Source organism: Falco cherrug, chromosome 13 (assembly GCF_023634085.1).
Source record: "Falco cherrug isolate bFalChe1 chromosome 13, bFalChe1.pri, whole genome shotgun sequence".
Lineage (NCBI taxonomy): Eukaryota > Metazoa > Chordata > Aves > Falconiformes > Falconidae > Falco > Falco cherrug.
The window spans coordinates 31,048,387-31,061,582 of NC_073709.1; the positions used below are offsets into that span (position 1 = coordinate 31,048,387).

A 13,196-nucleotide genomic window follows, 5' to 3' on the forward strand; every position below is an offset into this window, starting at 1 on the left:
CCAGGTTGTTCTATTAAAGAGATATTTTTCATTAAAATGATACGTAAATATTTTATTTAATGAATTTGTGGCCTTGAGGCTTGACTGCAGTACACGAGCCATTTTCTATGTTTTTACCAAAACTTGGTGAGCTGAACGAATTTCACATCCCCTAAGGAGATTCCTTTGCGCAAGTTTAAAAACAGAAATGTCAAATGTTCTCTTCAGGTGCATGTTTCTTGCTGTGATGGAGTACTTGGGTCAGGATTTGGCCCTGGATATTCCTTTAGGCAGAAATATCAAAGAAACATCTGTTGTACCTTGCCATACTTTTGGCTACTAAAAATGGAGCTGTCAGCTTCCAGTGGCTAATCCATTAATTTTTTTTAAAGGTTAGGGTTACTGTTGACAAGTGACAGAGCACCCTGGTACAAACAACCAGAATGGGAGGATAGCATATTTAAAAAGGAGGAGGCAGAATTTTCTTAGTGCTATTTGGCTTCAATAGGAATAGTTTTGGAGAGGGGGAAAAGCCTTTGTTTTGTAAAAAGGCTGCAGCGTGATCTACGTTTGCATTGCCCTTGCTGCACAAGATGCGTTTGTTTAGCTGATAGTCTACTGTTATTGCCTTTCTGGACGTAAAATGCCCTGGAGGCGGGAGAGGAAAGGTCTCTCCTTTTCTTAACCTATAGCTCACTTCAAAATCAAATCATTCCTCACCGTGAAGAGTAGCCTCTTGGCTATACAAAAACGTTTTACCTAGCGTCTTCCTCGGGAGATAACTTAATTGGGAAAGATTCATAACTTCTGATACAATCTTCTTGTCTTCAAGTTCAGACCAATAGCCCAAGCGGATCATTTGAGATGAAGTTCCAAAATTAATCCTAAAGGATATGAGAAAAAGGAGTTCTTAGGTTAAAATGGACTGAACTGAATACATTGCAATCCTTAAAAATAGAGAAAAACTTCCAATTTTTCATGTTATCTCTTATGTGCCTTTTGCTGCTAATAGAGGGGAGGTTCAGGTGCCTGGACTGCCCTGTCTTCTCTGCCCAGATGTTCAACTTTATTTTTTATCATGATTCACTGCATATCTTGGTGACAGAGCGAACATTTCCACTTAGCTGAGGCTGAAGGTAGGCATGATTTCTGAAGAACACAACGTGCAGAGGCATTTTTCTGAATGTGAGGAGTGCCGGGGAATTTGGGGTACTGCAGCTGATCGTTGTTTCACTGGTTCCCAGGTGAGGCTGGCCAGGGTAGCAGCAGTGATTTAATGTTGAGTTCTGTGGCTGCAGTGTTAGGGAGGGAAATGCACCTCAGTGACTTTCAGGTTATTTTGCCATGGGAACAGAGATGGGGAGCAGTTCAGTTTTTCAGGTTGGTGTGAAATTTTCACAGGATTGCAAACCCACAGCTTGGCTCTCTATCAGTAGTAAATGGACAACGTCTGCATTCATTTGGGTCCGTTAGGGGTAAAGAGGCCCCAGAGTCCTTGTCTGTGGGAGACCTGTGATCAGGGCATTAAATCATTACCCATTTTGGAGAATCCCTGGGTACAGGTGTTGTATAACATGGATATCCATACTGGGCAGGCATCCCACATGTGGCAAAACATACATTGCTTTTAACGCTAGCTTATTTCAGGAGCTCATTTTTTATCAATATGCTTCTTATTATTATTATTTTATGTTAGCATGAAAGTGAAGCACATTTGTAGTAAAAAAATCTTCTTCTAGCAACTATTATAACTACTGTAATGAAACCTGACGTTACTTGCCACAACCAGCTGTCCCAGGGGCTACTGAATGACACGTCATCTATGTCTTGATGTTAGGAAGGAAAAGCCAATATAAAGATTATTCCATAGTTACCTATCACTTCATCGTTCACAGCTGAAGGCAGGACACTAGGTGTGATACCTACCCTCATAAATCACTGGCCTGATCTTCTGTGTTGCTGTGTTCCAGGCAACAATAGGGGATATTTAGTTATTGTACCATAACTTAGCATAGAGACCAGGTTTACTTGAGCCATTTAGGCACATTAAGTTTTTTCCACTCAAGATTTGCTTAAAATACTGCCTGAGGCCCATTCTTGTCTTGAAGATTATTGCTCTAAGCAATGCGCAAGAGTTACAGCTCTTACATAAGAATGGTCATTTTTCCCTTGGTTTTGCTAGCATTACTCAGTTACAGGAGTGTGCTAAAAATGAGCTTGCACTGAGAATGAGATGGGGCACAACTAACACTTGGTATTTAAGCTTCTGACAAGTCCACCTGAAATTTCCAAGTTTTTCTTCAGTGGAAGTGGGAAGCAGAGCTTTAACAGAATCAAAGCAGTGTTTTCCCCAAGGCTTCAGCCATTTACCTTGTTTACTATTAGCCCCTTAAATGTATCTTTTATTATCTGTCACTATTTATCCGTTCAATAGGACAGTTCTTCAGCACTCTGAATTAATTACTACCCTAAGTTAGTTAATGCCTATTGTTACAGAAAGTTTTACCAAACTTTTTATTGAGGTAGTACCAAATTGTTTTACTGTTTTTACAGGAAAGCTTAGCATTGCATCTAAACTAGAAGGATTCAAGCAAGCAACTGCAGTATTTCTTACTTGAAAAAAAAATTACTGAATAGATCAAAAATGTACTTTTTGTATTCCTTCTGAAAAACAAATTCTTTATGGCTTCTGTGAAAAATCAGAACATATCAGCGATTCAGAGGTTTATTTTGTTCCATCAAACAAACCTCCCAAATGCAAGTTTTGCCTGTCTGTATTTCTACAAAGTTAAATCCTACCTTTCCCCTGAGGACCTCAAAAAATGAGATGAGAATACTCAAGATCCTGTTGTCTTGAGAAAATCCAACTTAAACGTTCACAGGGAAAATCTGTGCTTTCTGAGCTTATAGAATTCTGCTTTGCTCATTGACCTTGTGTGCTATTTCACATACTGTTTCTCTTTGCCCCTCTAATATCATCATGGTCTTGCAGAGTCAGTGCAGGTTTGTACAGCTTCTTGCCTATTGTGGGTCACTGTCGTATTCTAATTCCCCAAAGCATCTTTGAGATGGATTGGGCTGTTGAACAGAAGCTGGGTACATTTGCTTGTCATGCGTACAGGATCTCCTCATGCTAACAAAATTTTAAAAACCTCAAAGAACAACAAATTGAGGGACTGAAAGGTGAAAAAGAACTTGGAATCAGTGTGGGATTAAACTTGACAGTTCTTCTAGGTGATAGTAATTTTGTGATGTAAAGCAATTAATCTCCTGTCTCTCTGTGAGTGCACGTATCAGGAAGGAAGAACTGACCAAGAAGTAGTTGAATATAAAGGCTTATTGCGTGCGTCTATAAAGCTGTTTAAGATCTTTGCATTTGATGTGTACCATGCAAACAGCTGTGTCATACATAATGTTTGTATTTTTTTTTTTTTAAATGAAAGGTCTGAGCAGTTTGGATCTCCCAGCAAACAGCCCTCCTCTTCCTCCTGGTTACTCTGCTTGGAACTTGACTTGGGTCATGAGAGATACATCCCCTTTCTACTCCCATAGAGGACGACACAGTAAGTAGCATTTATATGTTATCCTAAAGAGGCTGTAACTAATTGCCCAAGGATATTGGTACAATACTAGAGCGAAACAGCACAAGTCAAATGATTCTTGATAAAATAGGGCACTAATAAGCCTTAATGCCCCTTACCAGCCACCACATGGGCCTTTCCCCACCCTGCCCGTGGGCCCAGGAGTCCCATTTCAGCCCAGCCCAGTCCGATGTGGCCTTGGCCGTGCCATCTCTACAGAGGTACCTGATGGCCTGGGCTGCCGCAGCCTGCCCTGTTCCCCCAAAAGCAAGGGGCTGTAGACTGTATTGCTAGACTGTGATATTTGAGTGGTATGTTGGAATCCAGCAATATTATAAAGAGATGAGCTGTGTACCAAACTTATTTTTTCCTGCCATCTCCTTTTGTAATTCTCATCCCTTCCAAAATCTGGGAATGTGTTTTCATCTGTTCTCTGGTATGACCTACTTACTGACTATCCATAGCCATTCCACTGTGAAATACAATGGTTGTGGTTAGGACTGGACTGCATAAGGCTGTATCTAACATGCAATCCAGAAAGTGACTGAAGTAGAATATATTTACTATATATCTACTACCACTCTCTATGAGGGGAGATAAGGTGCTGAGAGGCTAATAAGATTTACTCACCCCAAGCCTGTAATTATCTGCTTGAGGGAAAAGTTTGACCTACCTATATGAAGGAGTCCCATATTTCTTCAAATTTATGTTGCAGCCTTTTATGTGTGCAATATATATTCTTTCCACTGGCATACAATATCTGCTCCTAGCTGTTGTATCTGCTTGAATGATGAGGACACACCAATTTCCTTTTGGAAGGGACAGTAGTACAATCTTTTTCCCCTCACTTGGTTTTCTCAGAAGTTGCAAGAATGGTTTTTAATTTATCCTTTATTACTTCTTCCTAAACTCTTTCAGTTTCTCAGTAATACTATTCTAAGGGAAGGCTTTGTTCTTAAAACCTAAAAGCATTCATTCTATCTGACAACATCACATGGAGATAAATGTAACTGCATCTAAGCAGAAATGATTTATTATGATTTTAGCTGGTTGCACAAGACCAAATTCTACCATATTCCAACCATCTGTTTTGCAAGGAAAGGCAGGAATTTCATGAGGTGTTTCACAAAATACAATCTTCACTCAGGGCAAGTCTGAACTGCTTTCTCCCTCAGTAGGTGTAATTCAGGACAAATACCTTGAAACTACTGGAGAATTTTGAAGAGGGGCAGGATTAATTTTTCTAGCTTTACACTTTAACATTTCTAAAAGTTGTCAGAACCTCCTTTAAATTAAAGGGGAAGCAGTAGCCCTCAAAGTTAGGCATTTCTGACTGGAACACCCCATAGCCATCACTATGCTGACCACTTCAGGTGCGGGGGACTAGTGTGGGTACATGGAGTAGAGCATGTAAGCACAGTCCAAGCCTAAGAGGGCAATTCTTAACTCTCTATTCCTCTGCAAACCTGCTGCTTATATCCATCTGAATGTTCATTAGTAAACTTCCCAGGGATCTAGATTTCTGTCCAGAACTGCTGTGAGCATGACAGGGATGGACAGTGCCTTTCAGCAGCTGATTATTGGCTCTGGGTCTAAGGAGCTCCTTGAAGGTCACACAGGGACTCGGCAGAGCGAGGCAGAAGATAAAGCTAGGCTGCCCAAGCTCTAGGCAAGTAACCTTGTCCCAGGACACACCCCTGCCTTCTGATTAAGTGGTTAATCCAAAATCACACAACAAATCATTAGCAGAAATAAAACCCAGCAGTCCTTTACTACTAGAGTGTTTTCCTCTTCTGTCAGAAGCTTTCCTTGCTGCTCCCAGTGTGACGGTGATTACAGTGTGCTCAATAAAACTTCTGTCAAAACTTTGTTTGCCTAATCATCTGATGGGACCTGTCTAATATAACTGGCTGACATTGCTAGAGTGGGGCAATATTAGTTGTCTTAATTACTTTTCCCACTGTTCTGCTATTGGAGAAATCTCTTTGATTGAAAGGCTGAGTAAATTGACGTGTAGGGTCCCTCTCCCTCTGCCCAACGAAGTTCTCTGCTCCTTCTCTCAGAATTAAACATTCTGACAGACTGCATCTAGTAGTTCTGGCAGGAACCATGCTTGATGATATCTTTGAAAGTATATGCAGCAATCCTTAAAGATAATCATTGGCACAACAGGATACTTTAGTGTGATGCATTCACAAGGCCTTTTTTTTTTTCTATTTTGTCTAGAGGTTTCTAGATTTGTCTCTATCCAAGCATTGATTAATTATCTACCATCTCAGAGATGCAAAATCCACCTGCCTTTCAGAAAACAAAGACTTAAGACAAACCACATGAAGTCAAAATTATCTGGGAATTCAGCCTGCAGGGAAGGAGTCTTTAAATCTCCATATTTTTGTGTTGTCTTTTGTTCTCTTTGAGGTACACTCAGACTATTTCCTGTGGCTAGAACAAACTTCTAATGCATTCTGCATATGTGAACTTACGGTAGCATATTAATCTCCCGTTTGCGGCACTGATGGAACTCTGTCCTGAGGCTTACATGATTAACTGCACCCAGCCACATATTTCATTTCTTGTCCTGGTTGGTTGAATATTAATTTTCCTTTCTGTATAGATAGGTATTGTATAAGGAATCAGTTGTCCACTGCATAAAATCCATTAAGCTTCTGTAACAGGGGTTCCAGATGATGGGTGCCCCTTAAGGCCTGGAAGCCTTCGTGCAGTTAATACACCCGTCTGTGCTCCACCCTTCAAATCCCCCCGGCCAGCCAACGGCACTGGACCTGGAGCGTGATCCTGGCAGGGTACACTGGCAACTGTGGAAAGTGCTACTGATTGGAAAAAAAAAATAAAATGCACTTCAGCCCATCTAAATTCTCTTCTGAAAGAAAAACGTTTCATGAAAGTAACAGGCATAAGTGTTGCCATGTTGGACTGTTTGGGAAACAGCAGATGGGTTTTGCTTTTTAACTATTCTTATGCCACCGTGCTGATTGTGCATCTCTTTGCCAGATCCCCCAGTAGCAGCTGAACTCCTTGGCTGTTCTGAACCAGCTTTGTGCAAAATACAGAATTCTTTCTTTCTTTCTTTCTTTTCCCTCTGAAGTTTACAAAATAGTGATGGTTTGGATTCCAAAGTTAGCTGGGACTAAAACTCAGTAGGGAAATAGCAGATTTGGCTACTAAACGACTAGTGTGCTTAAAAATGTCTACAAAAGGTGAGTTCAGAGAGGAGGAGCACATACCTTCAAGGGTCCATAATTATTCACAGCTTTGATTTTATAGGTACTGAAAGCATAATCCAAGGGATGGCCTCTATTAACAATTTATTAATAATTTCACTCAGCCCTGTGTCTTCAGAAAACTAATTTGACAGGGTGGTTGGTTTTGTTTTTTTTGTTTTTTTACACTTTCTAATGGAATGTCATCTGTGATGAGTTCATGATTTCCTGAATTGGGTTTTCTAAAAGGAAAAAAAAAAAAAAAGTGTTGGACTAATTTTAGTGTGGAATAATTTGGGGTCATTCTCACTGCGTATTTGATGCTTAGTGGCACAGCAGTTGCTCAGCGAGGTGTCAGATTATTAATTTTTTTTTCCTGGTAGATTGTGTGCAACTTGCTGAATTCAAATACTCATGTGCATCCATTCAAAATACCATTTCATTCATGTGAGTTGGATATCAGATAGATACTGCTGACACGAAACTCAGTGAGTCTGAATGGCAAAGCAAAGATGGAGAGAAAGAGGGCACCAGCCAGATGAATTTGTGTTATGGTTAGGTTCTCATGACTACTCGTTTTATAAATCTACCACAAATCAGACTAATACTGACAACTTCAGAATGATAAAGCTATCATGATACTTGGCTCAGCATGGCACAGTGAGATGCATGGATATGAACTAATTGTTACAACAAATTCCTGTTTGGAGGGTGAGAGAGAGTCAGGAGAGGAATGAGAGTAACACTTTGTCCCAGAGGAAAAATGAATCAGTGCTTTCTCAGAAAAGAGAGATTGCAAGAGTGATATGCTACCTTAATTCAAACACATCCTTTTTACAATCTTAGAAGTACTTTGACATAGTTTTGGAAATAGTGTTATGAATATATTAGGGCAAGACTTCAATTAAAAGCAGTTATTCACACCAGATTAATAGAATTGCTCCATATAAAATAGTGGATGCTGTGACCCCATATACATATGCAAGAATTCTTGTTTAACAATTAGATGGTATTTTTGCCATGTGCAATCATGCTGAAATCCCGGGGGAGGAAAATTACAGGAAAACCTAGCTAAACTGAAGGCTGTGCTAAGCTAGAAAGAAAAAATCTTATTAGGGACAGATTTTTACTTTCTTTCAAATTATTCTTATAGACTCTTTCATCTGCAGATAATACACCAGTGACAGCTCAAAATTTTTTCAGTAATAAAATAGCATACAGAAAGACAACAAATGGTTTTTCTCCCTGTCTCTCAAGTATTCATTTTCTCTAGAGATCTTTCAATCTTAATGCAAGAGGTCCCTTGTATGAATTGTCAAAATATGACAGTTAATCTAACCACTGTTTTGTGCCAGCTGGAGCATATTTTCTAACAATCGCTGTTAGTTGGTACTTCAGTCCTTTGGCCCGCCCTGGCATTAGGAATGCGTTTTAATTTATTGTTTTTGCTGCATGCATGGGAGACTTGGTGGACAAATGTTTCTTGTGTGGAAGATGAGCTCTGTCATTTCTTGGAGCAGGAGGAATGAAAATAAGAGCTATTGCTGCTTGTTCTCCCAACACCCCCTCATCGCACCTCTCTATCTAGCTGTCTTGAAAGACTGTGCTTATAATTGATTGATAAAGGAGTCCTGGCCCTCTTCTTTGTAGCTTGATTTCCACTGAACAAAGCAGCTGTCAGAGATTTTGGTGATTCAGTCCCTGGTGCACACTGAGGAGCTGGGTGGATAGAAAGTACATGCTGTCATTTTAAAGAGTCTCTTAACAAATAAATGAATGATTGCATTATTGCTGTTTTCGCTAAGCAGTGGCCCGTCCAGCTGTGGCTCGCTCCCCAGAGGATTAATTGAAACGCTTGTGGCATGAGGGGAGGCAGGCAGCTCGCCCTGCGCCGGGCACCCAGGCCCCAGCGCTCTTCCTGGGGGCGATTCCCTCTTCTACAGAACTGGTGGAATTATGCCGCCTCTAAAACATTTTTCCTTCAGGATGCAATCTAACTTTGATAGCCCCTCCTGAGGAAAAGCTGAGCATTTCTCCTTCAAGGTGAGCGTTGAAGGGATGAGCAGTGCTGGCGCAGCCAGCTCTGACCCTGCCTGGCAGGGAGCATGCCCCTGTGACACCCCCATGACACCCCCAGGATGGCGGGGACAATCTGGCCACGTTGAAATTCTCCTCGCACACAGCAAGCTGTGACGAGCCCTCAGAGGTGCGCACACACAAGGGCCAGCCTGCCGCCCGCCGGTCCCCTCATGGGTAAGAGCCCAGCCCCCTAGGTGTGCCCTCACTGAGCCCCACCGGGACACCCCCTGTCCCCCTCCGTACCCCTGCGGGCTGAAAGGACCCGTCCCCGTCACCCAGGTGAGGCGAGGTGAGGCTGCCTCACCCTGCTCTGGGGTTTGGCTGGGGGCCTGCGCCTGGCCCGCTCCACAAGGCCACAAAATGGCGGCTGCGGTGGCGTGTGGCTGAGGCGAGCTGTGTGTCACGCCGAGGAGAGGCTTGTCATGAGGGAATGGCGACGTTCCTGTCAGTAAACTTAAGGTCAGGGCAGCGTACATAAAGCCCTGCTGGTGCAGGGGGATGCTGGAGCGGCAGCCCAAAGACCCGGCAGTTCTGTCGGCACAGGCAGTTGCTAGGGGTAGTAAGGCCTGGGGTGCCCAGCAGGCATATACGTGTCATACTATCCCTTAAAACGTGCCAGTTTGCCCTTCCTCAGTGCTGCGCAATGGAAGAAGGTGAACATGGCTCTTTAGGCTTGCTTTCTCGGCAGGAAAAAGGCGGTTAAACCCTGCCATTGTTTTTCCTCTTTAATTTGCATGGCCACTGACATCTTCTCCCTTTCCCCTCATGTGTTTTTTTTTTTTTTTTTTTTCTGTGCTCTTCCATCTTGTGGGGTGGCTTTGCTCATGTTAAATTGCTGCTGTATCTCCAGTTGCACGGTGGAAAGTGTCACTAGAGACCCACTGGCAAAGGGTTTCACCCCATCTTCGTGCCAGGGGGGCGATGCTCGCTTCCAAGGCCCTGGCCTCCATGTGCTGTCTCCTTGGGCATTCACCCGGCCGGTGAGCTGACAGCCAGAGACCACAGTCTCCTATTTATGCTCCATTTTGGGGGAGAAGTGCTTACTGCTGCAGGCTTCCTTGTGTCACCCGACATGTGTACCCCTGTATTGGCGGATAGGAATTCACAAGGACCTGATGAGGCAATCAAAACCCTTAAATTGAATGCCCTGTGCCCTTTTCTATCCAGAGGGAATGGGGAAGGTTTTAGGAACTGGTTCTGTCCGTAGGATTAATAACTGGGAAATCAATTTGTCGTTTCCCTGTCATAAATTAAAAGCTTATAGGCCTTATAACATGAGTATAATAGAGGTTAGTGGGTATTGATGGAGGTCTCAAAGCTCACTCAGCAGAGCACATCTCTACTATACAATTTAAATTATGTCTCTTCCACAAGGAATATCTGTCAATATTTGTATAAAACGAGACATCCTGCACAAGAATATTTTATCTGTTTCTACACTGTTGCTGCGATTGCTGCTGCTGGAGGAGGTGTGTTCATGAGGAAGGTTGTGATCCTGTTTTGATCAGCCAGTGTAAGTGACCTCTACATCGTGTGCTTGTGCTGTAGGTGTAGTACAGATTAGCGTGTTTAAGATGATGAGATGCTTGTTAGGATGTACATCTCCAGGCTGGTCCTTCTGAGAACAGAAAACCTTTTACCTGCTCTCTTGTCTATTATAGTGAGGTAAGAAAGCAACCACACCTTTTCAAAGAGTTGACCAGCTGAGAGTAATGGAGGAGGAGTGATTTGTAAGAGTCAGCAGACCAGGAGTGAATTAGGACCCTTTTAAGTCAGACACATGTAGAACTAGAAAGGAGCAGGCTAAGTGGAAATTACTTGCTGGTAAATTTTTTGTGCTTCAGAGGACTTGTGGTTTAAAACAAATAAACCTAGCCTGTTGTTGGGCAGCTGAAGAAAAGATAATCAGAATAGCTTCTTAACAAGAACTGGCTTTTTTTACCTCTCTTTAAATTAGATTATTTTTGTTCTAGGTAAGGCATGTTTCTGTGACCTGTGGTTACACAAATGATCTAAGATGATCCAAAGACCGAATGATCCATAATCTGACCTGCAGCAATGTAAAGGGATATTTCCTGCAGATTATTGTGTTTTGGGGTATTATTTATACTACTATTTTAAGTCATTTGTTTATTAGAAAACAGTAGTCTGTTTAACTGAAACAGAAGTAGTTGCTGCTCATAGGACTGACATCATCAGGCACACACACACAGATACCACTGTCTTTTCAGTTCGATAGTACTTAGTTTACTTTTCAGTCTATCATTGGTATCCTGTATCTTCTCACATACTAGAAACTGAAATGATTGATACCTTCAGCTTTTCTTAAACAGATGTTTATCTTGGTTTGATTATAAGCATCACTTTTGTTTCCTCTGTAAAGGTGTAATGATGATGAAATAGACTTCTAGTAAGTGAGCTGTTCTGTCTCTCTGGTGTCCAGTGGTTGCCAGTGCAAAAGAATGTTGGACAAGGGTTTGAGGTTTTTGCAATATATTTAAAAAGATACTTTGCAATTTTCTGGAATTTAAATTCCTATACAGCATTTAGGATCTATAATGCCAATATAGCTGTGGCATAAATACATATACCAGATATAAATCTCTGTGACATCTCTTTAAAAAAACACACCAAAAATCACAGAAAAAAACACTTTACTGACCAAGCACACTATTCAAGGTCTAAAGCTCTGTATCTAGTCAATGTATATTGGTAGTAGGTGTAAAAAATAATCACTAAAAGTTGTGTTGGATTTAATTGCCTTTCCTGAAGTGACTGTTGTTTCTCAGAATAGGGCAGAATAGCTTTATTCAGCTTCCGAAGGCACATGGTTACTTCTTTATACGCTTAGCTGGGCAACAAAAAAGTAAACTTGGTGTCACATTTAAACATTTAAGACAAAAGTAAAAAAGGAAAGAGAAAGACCTTTTTTATGCATAAGCATAAAAAATGGCAGATGACTTGTGGCAGCAATTCAAATTTTGTAAAAGTTCTGTATTTTCAGATTTGGTTTATATGGTCTTATAGCAGCTGCCACACCAAGAGCAGCTTATCAGTGAAAAAAATGTATGTATTTTATATAATGTTTTTTTTAATAAAGTATATTACATTGTCAGTAGTGAAAGACATTGTGAAAGAAGGAAAGCCTGAGGGTAGGAAGCTAACGTTAGGCTTGGAAGACTGGATGCTGCTTGCATAGACTTTGCTGTGTTGCATCAGATAGCATGTCTTTGTCATCATTTCTTTGTACTGAATAGGATAATAGCACTGAAATTTGTGTCTGATACGACACTAATTTAAATAAGAGCCTATGAAGAGTGCAGATATTCTGGTGACGTGGGGCGACTATCAAGTTCTGTAAAAGATGCAAGTATGTTTTCATTAAATAGCAGACACTCTCAGATGTATGAGCCAAAGGCGCTGCTTCTTTCAAGGAATAACCTGTTATAAAGGCCATTCAGCTTGACCATAACAGGCATGTTAGATCATGTCCACTTCTCTGTAGGCTATTCATTGCAAGGGAAGGAAATGGCATTGCTACTTGCCTTTTTTCCTTTACTTTTCCCCCTTCAGGCAGAGACTTTAGTTGTCTGCAGGGGTCATAACGCTAAATGTGACGACTGTTATTTAATCACATACCGCAATTAAGTTGTCCCAGTTGTAGGTCAGAGGCCTGCTGCGTTAAAGGCTCCACAACTGATTGATAGCTCTCTTTTGAGGAGGAGGTTCTGGGAAGACTGAATGGGGGAGCCGAGCTGGCTATCGAGTATGTGTAGGCACCATAATCAAACTGTCAGGGGGAGAGGGCCGGAGGAGGAAAATGAAAGTGCCTGTGGATGTCCATGAAGGGCTTCTCTGCTTGGGGGTAAGAGAGCACAAAGGCTTCTGTTCCCAGGAGCTGCACAGAAGAGGAGTGGAAGCAAGCAGTGACTGCTGGAAAAGTTCACGAAAATAAGAGAGACTGACCGGAGAGAGAAGCCCACAAAGAATGGAATAGTTGATTTGAAATGATTGCTCTTGCCACGTGTTGTCCTTGGCCTGGACTTTGCTTTATGTCATCCTGTGGGTTCTGTCCTTGCATGAGCTGTGTTTCTCCCCCTGCTGGTTTTTTTGACAGTGCCTTAAAGCTCGTGCTACTGAAGGTAACAAAACTACACAGTAACGATGATCTGTCTTCTGTAACATGTAGTTGGGAGTTTGGTTCCTCTTTTGCCTATTTGGGCTTTGAGACAAAGTTTAATAGACTCTAAACACTTTATAGGGTTAAAAAAAATGTTGGGTTTTCCTTTATTGTAAAGAACATCTAAGGGACCAGAAATAAGTGGTCTGAGGTTTG

The 13,196-nt window shown here is 41.6% G+C and overlaps 1 protein-coding gene across 1 annotated transcript in view; it reads left to right on the forward strand.

Moving 5' to 3' along the window:
- ALK (ALK receptor tyrosine kinase) overlaps nucleotides 1-13,196 on the forward strand; it is a 281,080-nt gene that overhangs the window by 45,456 nt on the left and 222,428 nt on the right. The window contains exon 2 of the mRNA XM_014277243.3: nucleotides 3,423-3,542. Coding sequence (XP_014132718.2) covers nucleotides 3,423-3,542 — 120 coding nt within the window. The remainder of the gene's footprint in view (nucleotides 1-3,422; nucleotides 3,543-13,196) is intronic.